At 40.6% G+C, this 17,786-nt stretch overlaps 1 protein-coding gene across 1 annotated transcript; it reads left to right on the forward strand.

Moving 5' to 3' along the window:
* The first annotated feature begins 213 nt into the window (after nt 1-213).
* LOC129820764 (GTP-binding protein SAR1a) lies at nt 214-13,184 on the forward strand. The gene is made up of 7 exons (XM_055877713.1): nt 214-381; nt 8,602-8,677; nt 9,411-9,530; nt 10,562-10,627; nt 10,744-10,847; nt 11,152-11,283; nt 11,589-13,184. The coding sequence occupies exons 2-7, from the start codon at nt 8,620-8,622 to the stop codon at nt 11,703-11,705; spliced, it is 597 nt and encodes a 198-aa protein (XP_055733688.1). The 5' UTR covers nt 214-381; nt 8,602-8,619; the 3' UTR covers nt 11,706-13,184.
* The last annotated feature ends 4,602 nt before the right edge of the window (nt 13,185-17,786 follow it).

Genomic DNA, 17,786 nt, shown 5'->3' on the forward strand with positions numbered 1-17,786 from the left:
CGATTTTTGCTGGAGTTTAAGATTTTGGACTGGAAGTCGTTATTGTCAGATCAGAAATTTGGACATACAAACTGCCCCGTCAGATTATTTGTACAATATGGCCTGATGAACATGAGTATTGAAATGTTAACACCTTTACATTACAGGAGGGCACGAACTTTGTTAATATTTTTGTTCCCCTACCGGAAAGATGGTTATGAAACATAAACAGGAAGCTGCTAGGCCTGAGAACAGCCATTGCTGTGTCGTGGCTCTGTAACAAAACACGAAGGTGGAGAGGAAGACGCGAATTGCGGACTCTCATTTCACCAGAAGGCAGATTTTCATGATTTTAAGAGAAAACATATTTACTCAATTGAAATACACTTAGATAGCTAACGGGTAAGTGTTTCGCATGAATTATTTCAAATATGTCGTTTGCGCCAGTGAGTTTATTTGAACGTTCAGCAACACTGCTTGTTAACGTTAGCTTTATGCTAACGTCATTTAAGCAGAAAGCCTAAAACAAAGTGTAGTTTGCGGCTGACGTTAGTTAGCTAACGTTTTGTCTTATTTTGAAATATGTGGTAACCTTAAATTAGGCCCATTAGTAGTATGTGAATTACTACCTTGAGAAATGTTCTCTAGTTGTAACAAACCGCTTCGCTGTTATCTAAAGTTAGCTGTATTGGCATTATCTCCCTCCCACTACTAGCTCGATGCTAATGTCTGTAGCTAGCTTTGAAAATGACACGTATCTATGAATTCAAATGTACTTAGCTAGCTAGAGGGCCAACCAATCACTATGGCAACTTACGTGTGTATGTCAACGTTGTCGTTAGCTAGATTTTAATGTTAACCAGTTACCTAAATGTGATTAAAACCAACTCCCCCTCCGCTGGCAGCTAACGTTAAACGTAATAATAAAATTCGTGAGTAAAATTGACTTTCACAGCTCGCTATCCTTTAGCTTTGCTTCCAAACGTTAGCTAGCCAACTGGTCATAGTGGTCGTTGCTATATTATTCATCATGGTGATTTTGCACCATTAATTAAACAGATGCCTTAATGACAGGTAGTTAGCGGATTGTAACGGGCTAATGTGATGCTGCTACAGCATAGACAAGTTACTGTTAGGCATAACACAGAACTTTCGACCAACCTTAACTTGGCTATACAGTATCTAAGTTCTCGATTCGGCTAAACGTATCTACACCTGTCGGTGTATACACATTGTTCGATTACTTCATTGAACAAAAAAGGGAATCATTTTCATAATGAAACATTTTCTACATTCAAACATGACATATCCAGTAGCGGATAATGGAGCATCACAGTAGGCCGTAAAAATCGGATAGCTATGATACCTTCGAGCTGAAATGTTATTTTTTGGAGTCAATCAAATCAAACGCAATATGTATTGGTGACATAAGATTCGTTTGAGGTGTGTGAGTTGGTGAATTCTTGTGTGAGGTGCGCTGTTACATATGCAATGTTGAACCCAATTCCCTTTAGCCAGAAATTTTAATTTTAAGTCTGACACATTGATACATTAACAGAAATATCCTCTCCTAGTAATGTTAGTCACCAAACTAGAAATAACTATATCAGTCAAATAGCTCCAGATTCTCCTCTATGTTGAATTCAATTGGCCATATATTGAACACCCCCCCCCCCCCCCCCCCCCCCCCCACACACTTCTAAATGATGATTGATTGATTAGATAGGAGTGAGATAAACAATGTTATGACAACTACTATTAATTAGTGGGCATTTGAGATGAATATATTTAGTGTCTGACACTATGCAATTGTCTTTTGTCTTCCGATTATAACCACGACTGTGAAGCGTTTCATATTAGATTGATACAGATTATACTTAAGCATTAAGGCATGAGAACCTGGGAATTATCGTGTGAATAACTCCTGACTAAAGGCTGTTTTTAGGCCTGAGGCGAAGCCAAGGGCCGGGTAAAGAGCCCTTAGAGGGGGTGTTATTTTTGATAATTCCTGTGTTTGAGGGCCTTATTGCTTTTATAAAACGCTTGCCAACATGTTCATTTGATGTTTATATGAAAAATCTTATGTTGAGTAAATTTGTTTTATTTGATCCTTCCACCATACAAAATAGTCTGGGCAAAAGCCAGTCGTTAGTGTACAGATTCTCAAGTTGCTAGCCAAATAGACGGGTTGGTTGTTTATCAACAAAACTGACGCGTGTACAACTATGGTGCAAAACAGACAGGGTTGGCTTAGATTGTTGACAACATGTAAGCTATATTTGGTCTCCAATATTTTATTGAAACTATAAATACATTTGCACAATGAGCACTTGTTTCCTCTCAAATATATGCTAACAGTAGTTGGTTAGCTAGCTAACGAATTAGAGCCATATTAGCATTGGCATGAAATCTGTCAAAACAAGACATGGTATCAAGAACAAGATGAAACGAGCCACTTATGATTCCCCAAATGGCAGTTTCTTGTCATTCTTGCTAGCAATCTAGCCATCGAGAATCACAACACACTGACTTCTGCCCCATGTATGCACTCACGCGCATTAGCTGACTGTCATGAAAATTATCTATTGGCTGGTCATTTATTCTATCTATTGTATTTGCAATTGTTGTTATGGTAAACAAATCATTAACATGTAGCTATGCAGGCTAGCTACTTCTCCTTTGCTGGCTTGCCAACTAAAGCTAACACAATCACCTCAAGCAGCCGAAATTACTTAGTTTGTTTTTACCTTTGTTGCTTTTGCCATTTCTTTGGATATGTCCATTTATAATGAAATATGTCTGGGGCAGCAGGTAGCCTAGTGGTTAGAGCGTTGGGCCAGTAACCCGAAAGGTTGCTGGATCGAATCCCCGAGCTGACAAGGTAAGAATCTGTCGTTCTGCCCCTGAACAAGGCAGTTAACCCACTGTTCCCCTGTAGGCCGTCATTGTAAGTAAGAATTTGTTCTTAACGGACTTGCCTAGTAAAATAAAGGGGGGAAAATGATCCTGATGAATGAATTCGCCTGGCCAGAGAAGCTGTCAAAAAAACCTGCAACATTGTTCCACAGGTCAGAGAAGCAGACAGCAAGTTTTTAGACAACCCAAATGTTAGCCTACTAGCATAGGGAAATATTGTCTAGACACTTTTTTCCAGGAGAGATGACGTTTATAAATTGACTGGCAGGACTTTAGGACAGTGGGTGTGCATTGATAAATGTAATGGAACCTGGAGAATGCTGAGATTGTGGTGCCATAACGCCGTGCTATCATCCAATCAGCATCCCAAAAACCAGTTTTATAATGTAATTTATAATGTAATTTCTTTCCCCCACGTATATAGTAGCTATGGCTTTTCTAGAGCAGTCTGCTCTCACCTCAACTTCTATTAGGGATAGAAAGCTTTGAGCTGAAAACAGTGACTTGATTGATCAATGTTTGTAAGTTATCGCTAGCTGTCATAACCTGTAGGTTATGTTTGAGTTGAATACATATTCTCCTATTTAAGAGGCTCTAGGAAAAAGGTGAGAACACTAGCCAGTTGGCCTGGCAAGTAGATCTGTCAGGGAGTCTGATGTCCTACTGGAAGTATATTTTTCTATAATCTGTAAGTACACTTCCGTTCCTTTACCTCAATGCCCTCTGGCCTTAATATTGAAATATCATACAAAATTGTGCAGAGGTGTCACTACTTTCTGATTATTCTTTTGGTTAGGCTAGATGCTGTAAATTCTAAATATTATTGTTGGGCCTAGATTGATCAATTACATGTTTAAAGGGACTGATGTTCAGGGGAATTAACAGAATTAAGTTGAACATATAACACCATAGAATACTATTATATTGTATCTCCATGACGACTACTGCTGTGACTTTTTTGAGCATCCATTGACGTAATCATGTAAAATCAGACTGGTATGATAAATCAGAGGTTGTTTAGCGTAGGGCTCTGCTCTCTTGCTTTGATAGTTGGAAAATACTAGAAGCCGGTGTGGTACATCTCTACAAAATATGCTGGCTTCCCTGCTAAACTGTTCTAGAGTAGGGTATTTACTTGGCTGTGTTTACAAAGGCACTCCAATTCAGAAATTTTGCCAGTAGATCTTTTGCCTCCACTGGATCACGTCACACACAGATCCTCCAACCCACAGTGTGTCAGCAGCAGCCAGGGCAAAGGGGAGAGCTCCTGCTGATGTGTAGTTCAGCTGTATTTGCATGGTCTTGACCTTTGGCTCTCATATAATTTAGCCCTGGAGCTGTTTGCACGTTGCGTAACTGGTCACAGGTCGGCCAGCCTGCCGGGTGCATTGTGGTGCACGCTAGACGGGAACACTTTTGAGTCTGAGTTTTGTGACAAAGTCTTGGTGTAAAATTACCAACTCAGCCAGCCAGGCCACTGAGGCCTCTTTTTTTATTTAAAATATACAGTACCAGTCAAAAGTTTGGACACCTACTCATTCAAGGGTTTTTCTTTATTTTTTACTGTTTTCTACATTGTGGAATAATGGGGAAGATTTCAACAGTCAACAGTTCTGTATACCACCCCTACCATGTCACAACGCAACTGAAGGGCTCAAACGCATTAAGGATAGAAATTCCACAAATGTACTTTTAACGAGGCACACCTGTTAATTGAAATGCATTCCAGGTGACTACCTCATGAAGCTGGTTGAGAAATTGCCAAGAGTGTGCAAAGCTGTCATCAAGGCAAAGGGTGGCTACTTTGAAGAATCTCAAATATATTGTGATTTAATACGTTTTTTTTTTTTGGTTACTACATGATTCCATGTTATTGTATAGTTACGGTGTCTTAACTATTATTGTGGAAAATTAGAAAAAATAAAAACCCTTGAGTAGTTGTGTCCATTTTGACTTAAAAATATATATATAAATATCCTGCTCAGTGCTCACTGAAGGAGGAACTTATGTTGGTGTTGAGTGTATTTTATTTTGCAGTACAGAAGCTGCATGCACATTTTTATTTTAGAGGATTTTTTTTCTTAGATGGCCATTGATTTGTTAGTTTAGTCAAATTGTTCATGTTAGATATTACGTTTAAAGGGTTCCCTGTGCAGCCTTTCCATGCTAGAATGATTATGGCAGGACATTAGGTTTTTTATCTTGCATGCATTTTTTCATTGGAAGTACAATAGGCTAATGTTAGCAAACTAAACCTGATTGGGATTATCCATTTACAAGGCCCATGGTCCACATCATCAGGCTCTGAGTCAGTGTCGTTGAGGCCATGTTCATGAGCACGTGCCTTGGCTGTTAGGAAAGAGACTTTGTGAACATTGGTCTGAACTGCCTGTACTTCTGTCCAAGGAATCTCACTGGAACAAGATAATACTTCCTGAGGTGTGCCATTGATTGTCATTGTTCTTATCACATGTTGCTAAATCCTTCAGATGAGACTCTCTCCTTGCGACGATCTGACACGTTCCACATGCTTAACTTGGATTGCAGGGATTCTAAAGTCTTGTAGGACCTGGACTCCAGGATGGTTGTTAGCCTATGTGTTTCCAAAGGTAGACTACTAGACTAATTATGCCATATTGCTTTACCTGTGTCATTGATGCTTCCCCTGTTTCCAGAAGTAGCCAAACCCTTAGAATTATAATAGATCAGGGATGGGCAATTGGTGGTTCTAATGCCCTCAGATCACTATTGTTTGGGGGAACTCAGTCAGGGTCTCAATTTTAATGTTCAGTGTTAGAATACACAAGGTGGAATTTCGAAATGTGGTTGTGCTTCAGCAGTTTTTCTCTTATGTCAGTCACTGAGAGTCAGTTAATTAGCCCATGTCAGCTAACATTTTTTAAGATAGCTAAATTAGTTTAGCGACCATCAATCTAAAGTGATCATGGTTGAATTACCGTTTGGGGGCCCCCATTGATTTTGTTAGTCTCACTCAGAAACCATATTTTATTTAACCTTTAGTTTATCAGGGAGTCATGTGGATGAGTCCTGAATTACAGAAAATACACGCAAGCGGGAAAAGTAACATGGTCGTAAACACATTCATCAATAATAAAGTCCTCAGTTATCTTTTTGAATTGCACCAAAACATCAAATTTAAGAACATTTTAAATTAGGTTAAGGAAACTAAAAGCTGATTTACCTAACTCGGTAGAGGAATTTCCATAGTTGGCAATCCCTAAGACCGGGTGTGGTAACTTGTATGCTTAAAGTTTTTAATGGTTAGGTACGGTGGGACAAATTTTGTAAAAGGCCTTTACACACAAGTATGTTTTCATTTATATGTGGACACCCCTTCAAAGTAGTGGATTTGGCTATTTGAATGAAACCTTTTGCTGACATTAGAATGGCCTTACTGAAGAGTTCAGTGACTATCAACGTGGCATAGGATGCCACCTTTCCAACAAGTCAGTTCATCAAATGTGTGCCCTGCTAGAGCTGTCACTGTCCATTGTAAGTGCTATTATTGTGGAGTGGAAATGTCAAGGAGCAACAATGGCCATCCGCTATCTGGCTGTCTGACAGACAAATCTGGGTTTGTTCAGATGCCAAAAGAAAGCTACCTGTCCCAATGCATAGTGCCAACTGTACCACTAATGCATAGTGCCAAAGTTTGGTGGTGGAGGAATAATGGTCTGGGGATGTTTTCCATGGTTCGGGCTAGACCCCTTAGTTCCAGTGAAGGGAAATCTTAATGTGACGGCACACAATGACATTCTGGATCCATGATCGTGGAACCTGAAAGGCTGTAAGAAAGAAGCCACTGCTCCAAAACCGCCATTAAAAAAGCCAGACCTACGGTTTGCAACTGCACATGGGAACAAAGATCGTACTTTTTGGAGAAATGTCCTGTGGTCTGATAAAATAGAACGGTTTGGCCATAATGACCATCGTTATGTTTGGAGGAAAAAGAACACCATCCCAACCGTGAAGCACGGGGGTGGCAGCATCATGTTGTGGTGGTGCTTTGCTGCTAGAGGACCTGGTGCACTTCACAAAATAGATGGCATCATGAGGGAGGAAAATGATGTGGATATATTGAAGCAACATCTCAAGACATCAGTCAGGAAGTTAAAGCTTGGTTGCAAATGGGTCTTCCAAATGGACAATGACCTCAAGCGTACTTCCAAAGTTGTGGCAAAATGGCTTAAGGACAACAAAGTCAAGGTATTGGAGTGGCTGTCACAAAGCCCTGACCTCAATCCTATACAAAATTTGTGGGCAGAACTGAAAAAGCGCGTTGCGAGCAAGGAGGCCTGCAAACCTGACTCAGTTACACCAGCTCTGTCAGGAGGAAGCTTGTGGAAGGCTACCCAAAACGTTTGACCCAAGTTAAACAATTTAAAGGCAATGCAACCAACTACTAATTGAGTGTAAGTAAACTTCTGACCCACTGGGAATGTGATGAAAGAAATGAAAGCTGAAATAAATCATTCTCTCTACTATTATTCTGACATTTCACATTCTTAAAATAAAGTGGTGATCCTAACTGACATAAGACAGGGAATTTTTACTAGGATTAAATGTCAGGAATTGTGAAACTGAGTTGAAATGTATTTGGCTAAGGTGTATGTAAACCTGCAACTTCAACTGTATATGGCCACTGTCCCTTTCTGCAATCTATCACATCTAAATACATTATAATAATTTGGTGTCTTATACACTGAGTATACGAAACATTAGGAAGACCTGCTCTTTCCATGACAGATTGACAAGGTGAACGCTATCATCGCTTATTAATTTCACATGTTAAATCCACTTCAGTCAGTATAGATAAAGGGGAGCAGATGATTTAAAGGATTTTTAAGTCGTGTTACAATTGAGACATGGATTGTGTATGTGTGCCATTCAGAGAATGAATGGGCAAGACAAAGATTAAAGTGCCTTCTGAATGGGGTATGGTGGTAGGTGCCAGGCGCACTGGTTTGTGTGTATCAAGAACTGCAACACTGCTGGGTTTCAAGCTCAACAGTTTTCCGTGTGTATCAAGAATGGTTCACCATCCAAAGAACATCTGGCTAACTTGACAACTAAGCCTGTGTAACGCTTTCGACGCCTTGTAGTGTCAATGCTCAATGACTTGAGGTTGTTCTGAGGGCAAAAGGGTTGCAACTCAATATTAGGAAGGTGCCCATCACTGATATAGATTGTTAATCAACAGTTTTGGAATCCGGGATAACTAATAGCCTTATCCCTTCACTGTTGGGTTATGTCGCATTCAAAACAACTGGGAACTCTGAGATCTCCGACTTCCAACTTCAGTGCGTTCAAGATAACTGGGCATTCTGAATAAAACAAGCTCTGCCTGGGGGGGAGTAGTTAACAGTTAACTAACTCGGAATTCCAACTCGGGAACTCAGGCCTCTTTGTAGAGCTTTCCGACAAAGATCACTGATGTCATGATTTGAATTTGTATTTTTCCAGAGTTCCCATTTGTCTTGAAAGCACCAACTATTTTTTGTTGTTGATCTAAAATGGCTACTTATTTGAGATTGGGGAAACTGCTCTTGTTCTAGCTTCCATTAGGCCTAGATCTTAATTTTTTGTGTCTAAGGAAGATCAGAGCCAAGTAATTAATCAAATGTTTTAACATATACTGTTCTTGCATGCCTGTTGTTCATAGCCTCTGTTCTTGCGGTCTTACAGGATTCACCAGCTCCGGATATGTCCTTCATATTTGATTGGATTTATAGTGGTTTCAGTAGCGTACTGCAGTTTTTAGGTAAGTACTATCTAAACATCACCTATTACACTTTCAATACTGTCCTCTGAATGGCTTGTATAGGAAGATGGCTCTTAAGCTACTCAGTACTGATACCTTTTCTGTTTATTTCTTGGTTTTCCCAATCGCCACCTGTTCTAAAGAATGCCAACGAGTGTGGTACTGTCTGTCGTTCCTAGAAATCCATGTTGTCCCTCTTGTGGTTGAACGGGATAACAGATGATTTGAGTAGTATAGGCCTAGGTGTTTTACAGTGTGTGTGCCCACTGCCAAGCTACAGTGAAACACAAACAAGAGGCTGCTGCTACCACTCGCTTTAGCCTCCCTCTCCAGAGCCCTCTAGTTTCTGTGACACTAGCTAGCTCTCATCCCCGAGAGGCGTGGTGACACTCCTGCTTAACTTGTTAAACAGGTAGTGCTGATGTTCCAGTGGTGTGGAGTAATGATGACGGCTAGGCCTCCGAGCTCACTCGGATAGAAATGACAAAGCTTGTTCACTATAGATTATGCATACCTGACAGCAAGTCTTAACTTGTTACTTCAACACTTTCAAGTTTGACTTATTTTGTTGCTGAGAAGAGTTTCCAATGATTTGGTTTCATTGTGAATGCATTGTTAGGCAAAGGAAAGTCAAAAATTGACAGGGCAAGGTGATAGGAAGTCGCAGCTTCTTCGCTTTCAATGTACAAAAACATTTCTGAAATATTTGTTTGATACATTTATTATATTTTAGGACTGTACAAGAAATCGGGCAAGTTAGTATTTCTTGGACTGGACAATGCTGGCAAGACAACGCTACTGCACATGCTCAAAGATGACAGATTGGGACAGCATGTGCCAACTTTACATCCAAGTGAGTATATCTTTTATAGTCACATTTGTGTAATTTTTCTGTAAACGTACCCATCGAGAGCTAAGGAAACAGACGGTAGCTTATGAAACAGGCCTAACAGTGCAACAATCAATCCCAAGTAGGATCTTCTCCGCAGTGATAATTTCAACAACAAAAATAGTGACACAAATATTTGTCAAACACCAGTTTTTTTGGTGCCAATTGACTAGACTATAAATGACTAAATAGACTAAGACAAAAATATAAATGAAAATTATATTTTCATATCAGTTGACTGAGACGAGACTTACTTCTCTGACTAAAATCTGACTATTAAGTGGACTGGACAGGAGTTTGAGAGATTAAGAGCTTTTCAGTGACAAGTATCATTTTTTTGATTTTAGCAGCACAGATGTGCTTCGCTATGAATATGGGCAGACAGGCTCCGCTCAGCCTCCAATTATACACATTGCGCAGGTGACTCTCTTGCTTCCCCATAGCTAACCAGTCACACAATACTTTGCCATCTGGTGATTGTTACTCTCTCTTGTCTGTCTCTGTGTGTGTGTTTTGTATGTAATGTGCAATATCTATGTAGGCTAAAATAGGAATTTACATGGCCAGATCTTTCTTATGTTTGTCATATTTTTGCTGCTTGGAAGATAATCTGATGTTATGCAGAAAAATATTGGTAGGACAAGGCTATGTATGTTTGTGCACATGGAAGTCAGTGATTTATGTTTACTATCGGTCATTGAGGCAATACTAATGTAATGTGATTAAAATTAAAAGGCATTTAGTTTACTAAAATGGCACGCTGTTTTCGCCATTTTGACAACTACATCAAATCATAATTCAAATGACAAAAATGTGACAAAATGACTAAGACGACTAAATCCAAAAGAGTGACAAAATGAACACTGCCCCTCAGATGTTCATTAAAAGCTAGCGCTGGCTACTTTTACTCTTGTCCTACCTATTTGATGGTTACCCAATTGACTAAGCTTGTGTAGTAGTTTTCCAATGTAACCATGACCCATTTTACCCACCAGCCTCGGAAGAGCTGACGATTGCTGGCATGACCTTCACCACCTTTGACCTTGGAGGCCATGCACAAGGTATGTATGTGTGCCTGACTGTCTTGTGTGTGAGAGAACGTCAATCTGTCCATTTGTTGTTCCCAGCAAAACTGAACTGCACTAATTTATTTTGCTTTGTGTGCGTTTTCAAACAGCTCGCAGAGTGTGGAAAAACTACCTCCCCGCCATCAACGGCATCGTCTTCCTTGTGGATTGCTTGGACATCCCGAGATTGGCCGAGTCCAAAACAGAACTTGATGTGGGTAATCATGGATTTCACAACTACATTGAAAAGGCCCCATGAATAAGATAAATGGGGCTGAAAACGATTTCAACTTAACCCACGTACATGTTCTATCTGAACAAATGGCCTTTTCATAAGCAGTTCATCAGTTTTGTACTGATTTCTTTGGATATGTGCGACGAAAGAATGGTTTCTTTACCGTTTCCAAAGTCGTAACTGCTAAAAGTTTCATGTGTAGATTATGTCTAACAATCATGACATGTTTAGTGTGGAGTAATGTGATAACTAACTAGACATCTCTGTCCTGTGGTACACACAGGCACTAATGACAGATGAGACCATTGGAAACGTGCCCATCCTGGTCCTTGGCAACAAGATTGACAGAAACGAAGCCGTCAGCGAGGAGAAACTGCGTGAGCTGTTTGGATTGTATGGACAGACAACAGGCAAGGTGAGGAGATCACTGCACTAACCCACATCTCCTGTCATCTGCTGATACTACTGTGCCACCCACTTTTCTTTCCTCACAGTGCAACTACTGAACTGTACAACAAATCACAAGAGTTTCACCTTGTCAAGTCATGTTGGAAAACTCTTGGCCCTAGCAGTAACCAAAGCAATATCCTGTTGAACAGCCTACCTCTAACATATATATGATTTTTAAAATAAAGGAAGAACAAAAACAGAGTCACAGGTGGTTAGAACAACCATGCATTTGAATGATGATGTTCCTGACGTTGTTTGTCTGGTCTCCAGGGCAACATTCCCATGAAGGAGTTGAACACGAGACCACTGGAGTTGTTCATGTGCAGCGTGCTGAAGAGGCAGGGCTACGGGGAGGGCTTCCGCTGGCTCTCCCAGTACATCGACTAGAACCCCGGCAGCAGGAGGCGCTATAGGGAGACTCTCCACTTCTACCACCACCGCCACCACACTCAGTCCCATGTTTGATTTATAAAGTCTGCCTCCACTATCAGAAAAAAACAGTACAACTTGAACCCAATAGACTTTTATTGGTCTCCGGAAATTTTTTGTGTGGCTTTTTTTCTTCCTTTACTCTCTTTTTCTAAGAGAATTAACATAGCATTGATTCTGCAGAAGCGTTGAAAAAAATTCTAACTGATGAATCTTTTCTATTTTGTTTCAGTCTTTTCACCTCCCCCGTGACATCTGTTGGTGTGATAAATGCATTCTAACTCTAAATCTGTAAATTAATCTAATGGTATAGGCCCATCGTACCCTTCTGACACATTTTGAGCAGTGAGACAGAGCTGAGTAGTTGTACACGTCGCAATACATATTTTTTTTTACCTTGAAAGACAACATGCAGATGTGACTCGTGTCTAATCATGTTTCATTCATTTTTGTTTCTTCATCCTATATATATTTTTTTACATTATTTCAGTAAACACAGAAAGAAATGTAGACAGCAGTACTCAACCTTCTGTGGCTGTGTCATACTCTTATAATATACAGAGCCCTGCATTGATCTACATTAATGTATTGGGGGGGGGGTTTAATTCCTTAAGAGGTCACTTAATGGCATTTCAAGATCACAGTTCATCACTGCAATGACTAGTCCCAGGCTCTAAGACATGAGTGTAGGTAGGCCAACGAGTTGTAGGCAGCATGGACCTTTCGTGGTCCTCGGGCATGGTGTGAGAAGATAGTAGAAAGGACCACAATGGGAAGGTACATTTTAATTTAGGAAAAGGAAAGTAACTATTGGCTATATAACCATCTCTGTGAGTCTGAGGTTCAAAGTTGAAGTTGTTAGCTAGCAGACAAGATCAGAAAGATGAAATTTAACTGTGAATTAAATGATTGAAAATAGCTTGATAACATGCAGTAAAAAAGTGGTTGGTTTCATGTAACATCTAGAAGTTGTCAATGTTATAAAGCCATTTTACTGATGAGTTCCCTGAGCAGACACAAACAGGATCAATATATTGACCAAGTAAGATATGAGGAATAGTCCACGAGTGGGAATGGATAGGCATATGAAAACCTATAAGAAAGAATGTACATGCCCACCATAGATTTTTTTTATAAGCGGTTTCCTTGATCAATGTGCATTATAAGAAAAACTATTATGCATGCCTTGTTCTTTGATTTTGAATGACCATCTACAGAAGTACAACACGAGGGAGGAAATGCCAAATTACAATGTTAAGAATTGAGTACTTATCTCGTGTTTTTTCAGAACCATAATTGAATGGCGCATAATACTTTTGTTGTTCTGTCCCTTTGCGTCTCTTTTTCTTTCGTATTCCATGAGCTGTTCCGATAAGGGAGAGACTTTCTGTTTGCATCATAAATTGTAATAAATGTTTGCAATGAATAACAGGTTAACAGTGGTCCGTAACCAACAGTTATTTTGGAGTGGCTCAGTCGCTTGACTTGTCACTAGAAATTTCATCTTCGTTTTCTCTGCTGTAATAATGGAAGTTGACATTTTAAATTGTTAGGGTTTACTGTAGGGATGTCCTAAGGATCCCGGAACCAATTGAATCTCACTTTACGTTGTACGAACAAGGGATTGGTGGTTGTATTCGCTAAAATATGTTATTAAAGGTATACATTTTAGAACCAAGCGGAAGAGGGCACTTGTATATGACAAACAGGTACATGTAAGTGTTTTCAGAAAAACTTTTTTTTACAAGAATCGACTGATGGTGGCTCGTTGTTGCTAGCAAATTCCACGTCCAAACTCAACTCTGCCTCGATATAATCGAGTTGAACGTTACTCCGCTGCGGTGTGATTTATGAAAAACGGTTCTGCCACGTCAACATTTGTAATTGGCTGATATAGAATTTGTTACAGGAAATAGACCTAATCGGTCTGGGCTAGAAGGGATACCGATTTTGTTAAAGTGGCGTCATAGTCTCGTCTTCTCCACTCGTAGCTTGAGTTGTCTCAGGAATTTTGTAATGACTCATTTACAACGATGGTGGTTAACACTGCTAGTCTTCAGTATTTTACTAGCCTACAAGCTTTTGAAGACCATCTTAACCATTATAAACAGAAGACAATGACCACATGTATTGTAAACAAAAAACATACAGCGTCTGTACAGAAGACTGAGTTCGAATTGAATCAAGAAGTGATATTAATCTAGGTCGTTACCTAGTAAAATAGCTAGTTTACTCCGTTGACTCACGTTATATATTGTAGCTAGCTAAGTAGACAGACGTGTGTGTTATTAATCGATTTTAGATTAGCTATAGAGATTAACTGCTATTCTAACTTGTCATTTGTTTAACACCTCAGATCTCGCATCGTGAAAACTTACATTGGGAACTCATATGTTCCCTATGATGGAACTCCCTTCCTGGTGTTTGGTAAGAGAACCTACTGTACACCTGCCACCATGGCAAGGATAAACATGCGAGTGATAGTAAGAGGGAAACACAAATGGTAAATTAGCTAATGTTTTACAAAGAGGCACAGTAAAGGTGATTATGATTGACTGATGTTGTGAGGGGATGTCGGTCAGGAAGGGAGAGATGAGAGGTTGAGAAGGAAGGGTATGTGTTAGAAAGGTAAGAGAACCACAAGAAGCAGGACTCCTTGTTCCCCAAATATCCAAGAAAACAGATGGATACAGGGCTTTCTCCTACAGAGATCCTCTTTTATGTGAGAAAGTCGGACTTGGTTTCAGTCTTGTAAGTAACGTTACGTCACTAAGCCTTGGACAAATAATCCTTGTCTGAGCATGAACGGCCCATATGGACAGAAGTATATCTCCTGTTTCTGTCACGTAAGGCAACTTGATGTACAAGTAGCCTGTTCCCCCCTGGACAGGACGCTAGTTTCCTAATTCCTTAATGCTGAGAGCCAAGCAGAGAAGCATCAGGTCCCATTGCACTGGACTGATGAACCATACCACTGACTATTATGGGAGAGTCCCTGGCTTGTTGCACTGGACGGGGCCACATTGTCTCTCGATCCCCCTGTCCCAGTCTCTAGTGTTTATGCTGCAATAGTTTTTATTTGCCTAGGGTCCATGGTCAGCTTGTCTCATCTTGTGTACTGTACTGTGTCTTATCTGATGTACATAAGTATGCTCCCAGTAGCCCCCTTCTTTTGTCATTTTCTACATGTAACTCCTGAACATGCCTGGCCCTACGCCTACCTGGAAGTACTGCTGATCCTGGACTGTGGCCGAGGAACCCTAGCCCTAGCTCCTCCCCTGGGTGTGTCTAGCCCCTCCCCCCTCCACTGGGTCTGTCTACCCCAAATGAGATTGAGATTATTCCAGAATACAATCATAATGAAGATTGTTTTCTGTGATTATCTACGGTACATTTAACATTTCCGTTCTACAATATTTTGCTCAAAATTTTATTTTTGGTGTGGTTTGTCTCTCACAGAACATGAGGCCGAGGAGAAAAAAAACTCACAAAACCTAGACACTGGGAGCAAGGTAAAGTAAAAAAAACTAAAACAAAGGAACATCAGTGGGAGTTAACACACACACACATCTAAATATCATAACACATCTGAACATACAAAACAATAGCAAATACAGCAGATAAAACACATATAGGACTACACACTAACCAAGCAAACAAGGATTAGGATTGTATCATTATCATAATACTTACGCCTATCCAAACATCCCCATAAGTGCATAGGGGTAGGTCTAACATATCCATCCACAGACACAATTTTTTACTTTTCAGGAGGAGAGATGTAAAAATGAGAGAAAAAATGTAAGGGAGTGGAAAGGGAGGAGACAGTAGAAAGAAGAGAAAAGGGGAGAGAGGAGATGGTGGAGAGGGAAGGGGAGACGGTAGAGAGGGAAGAGGAGACGGTAGGGAGGGAAGAAGAGACGGTAGAGAGGGAAGAGGAGACGGTAGAGAAAAAAGGGAGAGCAGACGGTGGAGAGGGGAGAGGAGATGGTAGAGAAAGAGGGGAGAGGAGATGGTAGAGAAAGAGGGGAGAGGAGATGGTAGAGAAAGAGGGGAGGAGACGGTAGAGGGGAGAGGAGGAGTTAGAGGAAGAAAGGGAGAGGATAGGGTTCAACTTTATGTTAGGAGACTGAGGGTTCCACTCTTTAAAGTTCCACATATTTGTTGTATTTTGTGTTTTTAATGGAAAAGATTATAATAAATGAAATCTAAGCAACCAATGACTTTGTTCTTTTTGGCATCCCTCATGCCATATTCCTATTGCTAGCGTTATAATTATTGCTATTCCATTCCATCAGTTCCATTGCTGTAGTCTGGTGGCCAGTTAGTATATGAAAAGAAAGAATAAGAAAAGATTTCCATTCTTCACATTACGGACTGGTAGAGCTGGGACACCAGGTTGGTTCAATAATTATCAAGTAGAACAGAAAAACTACTCAAACTCTACACGGACCTCTAGCCGCTGTCCTCTTAAGTTCCATTAAGGCAAAATTACTAGCTGATAACACTAATAAATATATGTTTTATATTTATTGAACCTTTATTTTATTTTTTTAAACATTTTTATCCCATTTTTCTCCCCAATTTTTCGTGGTATCCAATCGCTAGTAATTACTACCTTGTCTCATCGCTACAACTCCCGTACGGGCTCGGGAGAGACGAAGGTCGAAAGCCATGCGTCCTCCGAAGCACAACCCAACCAGCCGTACTGCTTCTTAACACAGCGCGCCTCCAACCCGGAAGCCAGCCGCACCAATGTGTCGGAGGAAACACCGTGTACCTGGCCCCCTTGGCTGGCCCCCAGAGCGCGATGAGACAAGGATATCCCTACCGGCCAAACCCTCCCTACCCCGGACGACGCTATGCCAATTGTGCGTCGCCCCACGGACCTCCCGGTCGCGGCCGGCTGCGACAGAGCCTGGGTGCGAACCCTGAGACTCTGGTGGCGCAGTTAGCACTGCGATGCAGTGCCCTAGACCACCGCGCCACCCGGGAGGCCCTTGAACCTTTATTTAACCTTTATTTAACAATGACAGCCTACCCCGACGCTGGGCCAATTGTGCGCCGCCCTATGGGACTCCCAATCACGGCCGGATGTGATGCAGCCTGGATTCGAACCAGATACTGTAGTGGCGCCTCTTGCATTGAGATGCTAGCTAGCGGTTCTGTGGAAATCAAGTCCAGTCTGCTGTAGAACTCGACAATGTGTAAAACGCAAACTTGTAATGAACAGGACTATGACAAAATCGGTATCCCTTCAAGCCATGACACAAACTCGTAGTGAACGACAATATGACGTAACTTTGACAGTATCGGTAAATTAATCAAAATAACGTGTTTAATGAAAATATGTAAAGTGATAATGCCCTCGAAACCGGTGTGTGTCGAATTCGTCTCGGGCCTAACAACACCCGTGCCAATATATCCTCCAAACACCGTCTTCTCGAGCATTATCACTTAAATAATCACATCCAACTGTTTATTCTAGCATTGGTCTGAGTATGGTTGTCACTAGTTACCACAGCCACAAAATCCAAATTATGGATAACCCCTGTGCCTATTTCTACAATTTATCTTCTTAAAACCAGATTTTAAACCACCTAACCTTAATCGTAACCACACTGCTAACCTTATGCCTAAACTTAAATTAAAACCAAAAAGTAACAAAAAAAGCATGCATTTTTACGATAATTTATACTTTGTGGCGGGGGTAACTAGTGACAACCACTAATTACGTCAGGATATCTCCTGATGGGAAATAGCTTCTATCACGTGCAATTACGTCAACAATTTTAATTGGCGGATGCGGATTTTGAGACGGAGAAAGAAACAGTTTACATTTAAACTGTTTGTAATGTTCGCAAGTATAGCTCCAATGTATACTACCAGACCAGGACATGTTATTCTCTTTCGACTGACTCGATGCATCCGTCCTAAATGGCACCCTTATTCCTTATATAGTGCACACAAAATCTAAGTAAAGGAATGGAATAACAATATATACTGTACATATAAATATATGGATGCGCAATGACAGAG

Source organism: Salvelinus fontinalis, chromosome 2 (assembly GCF_029448725.1).
Source record: "Salvelinus fontinalis isolate EN_2023a chromosome 2, ASM2944872v1, whole genome shotgun sequence".
NCBI classification, from domain to species: domain Eukaryota; kingdom Metazoa; phylum Chordata; class Actinopteri; order Salmoniformes; family Salmonidae; genus Salvelinus; species Salvelinus fontinalis.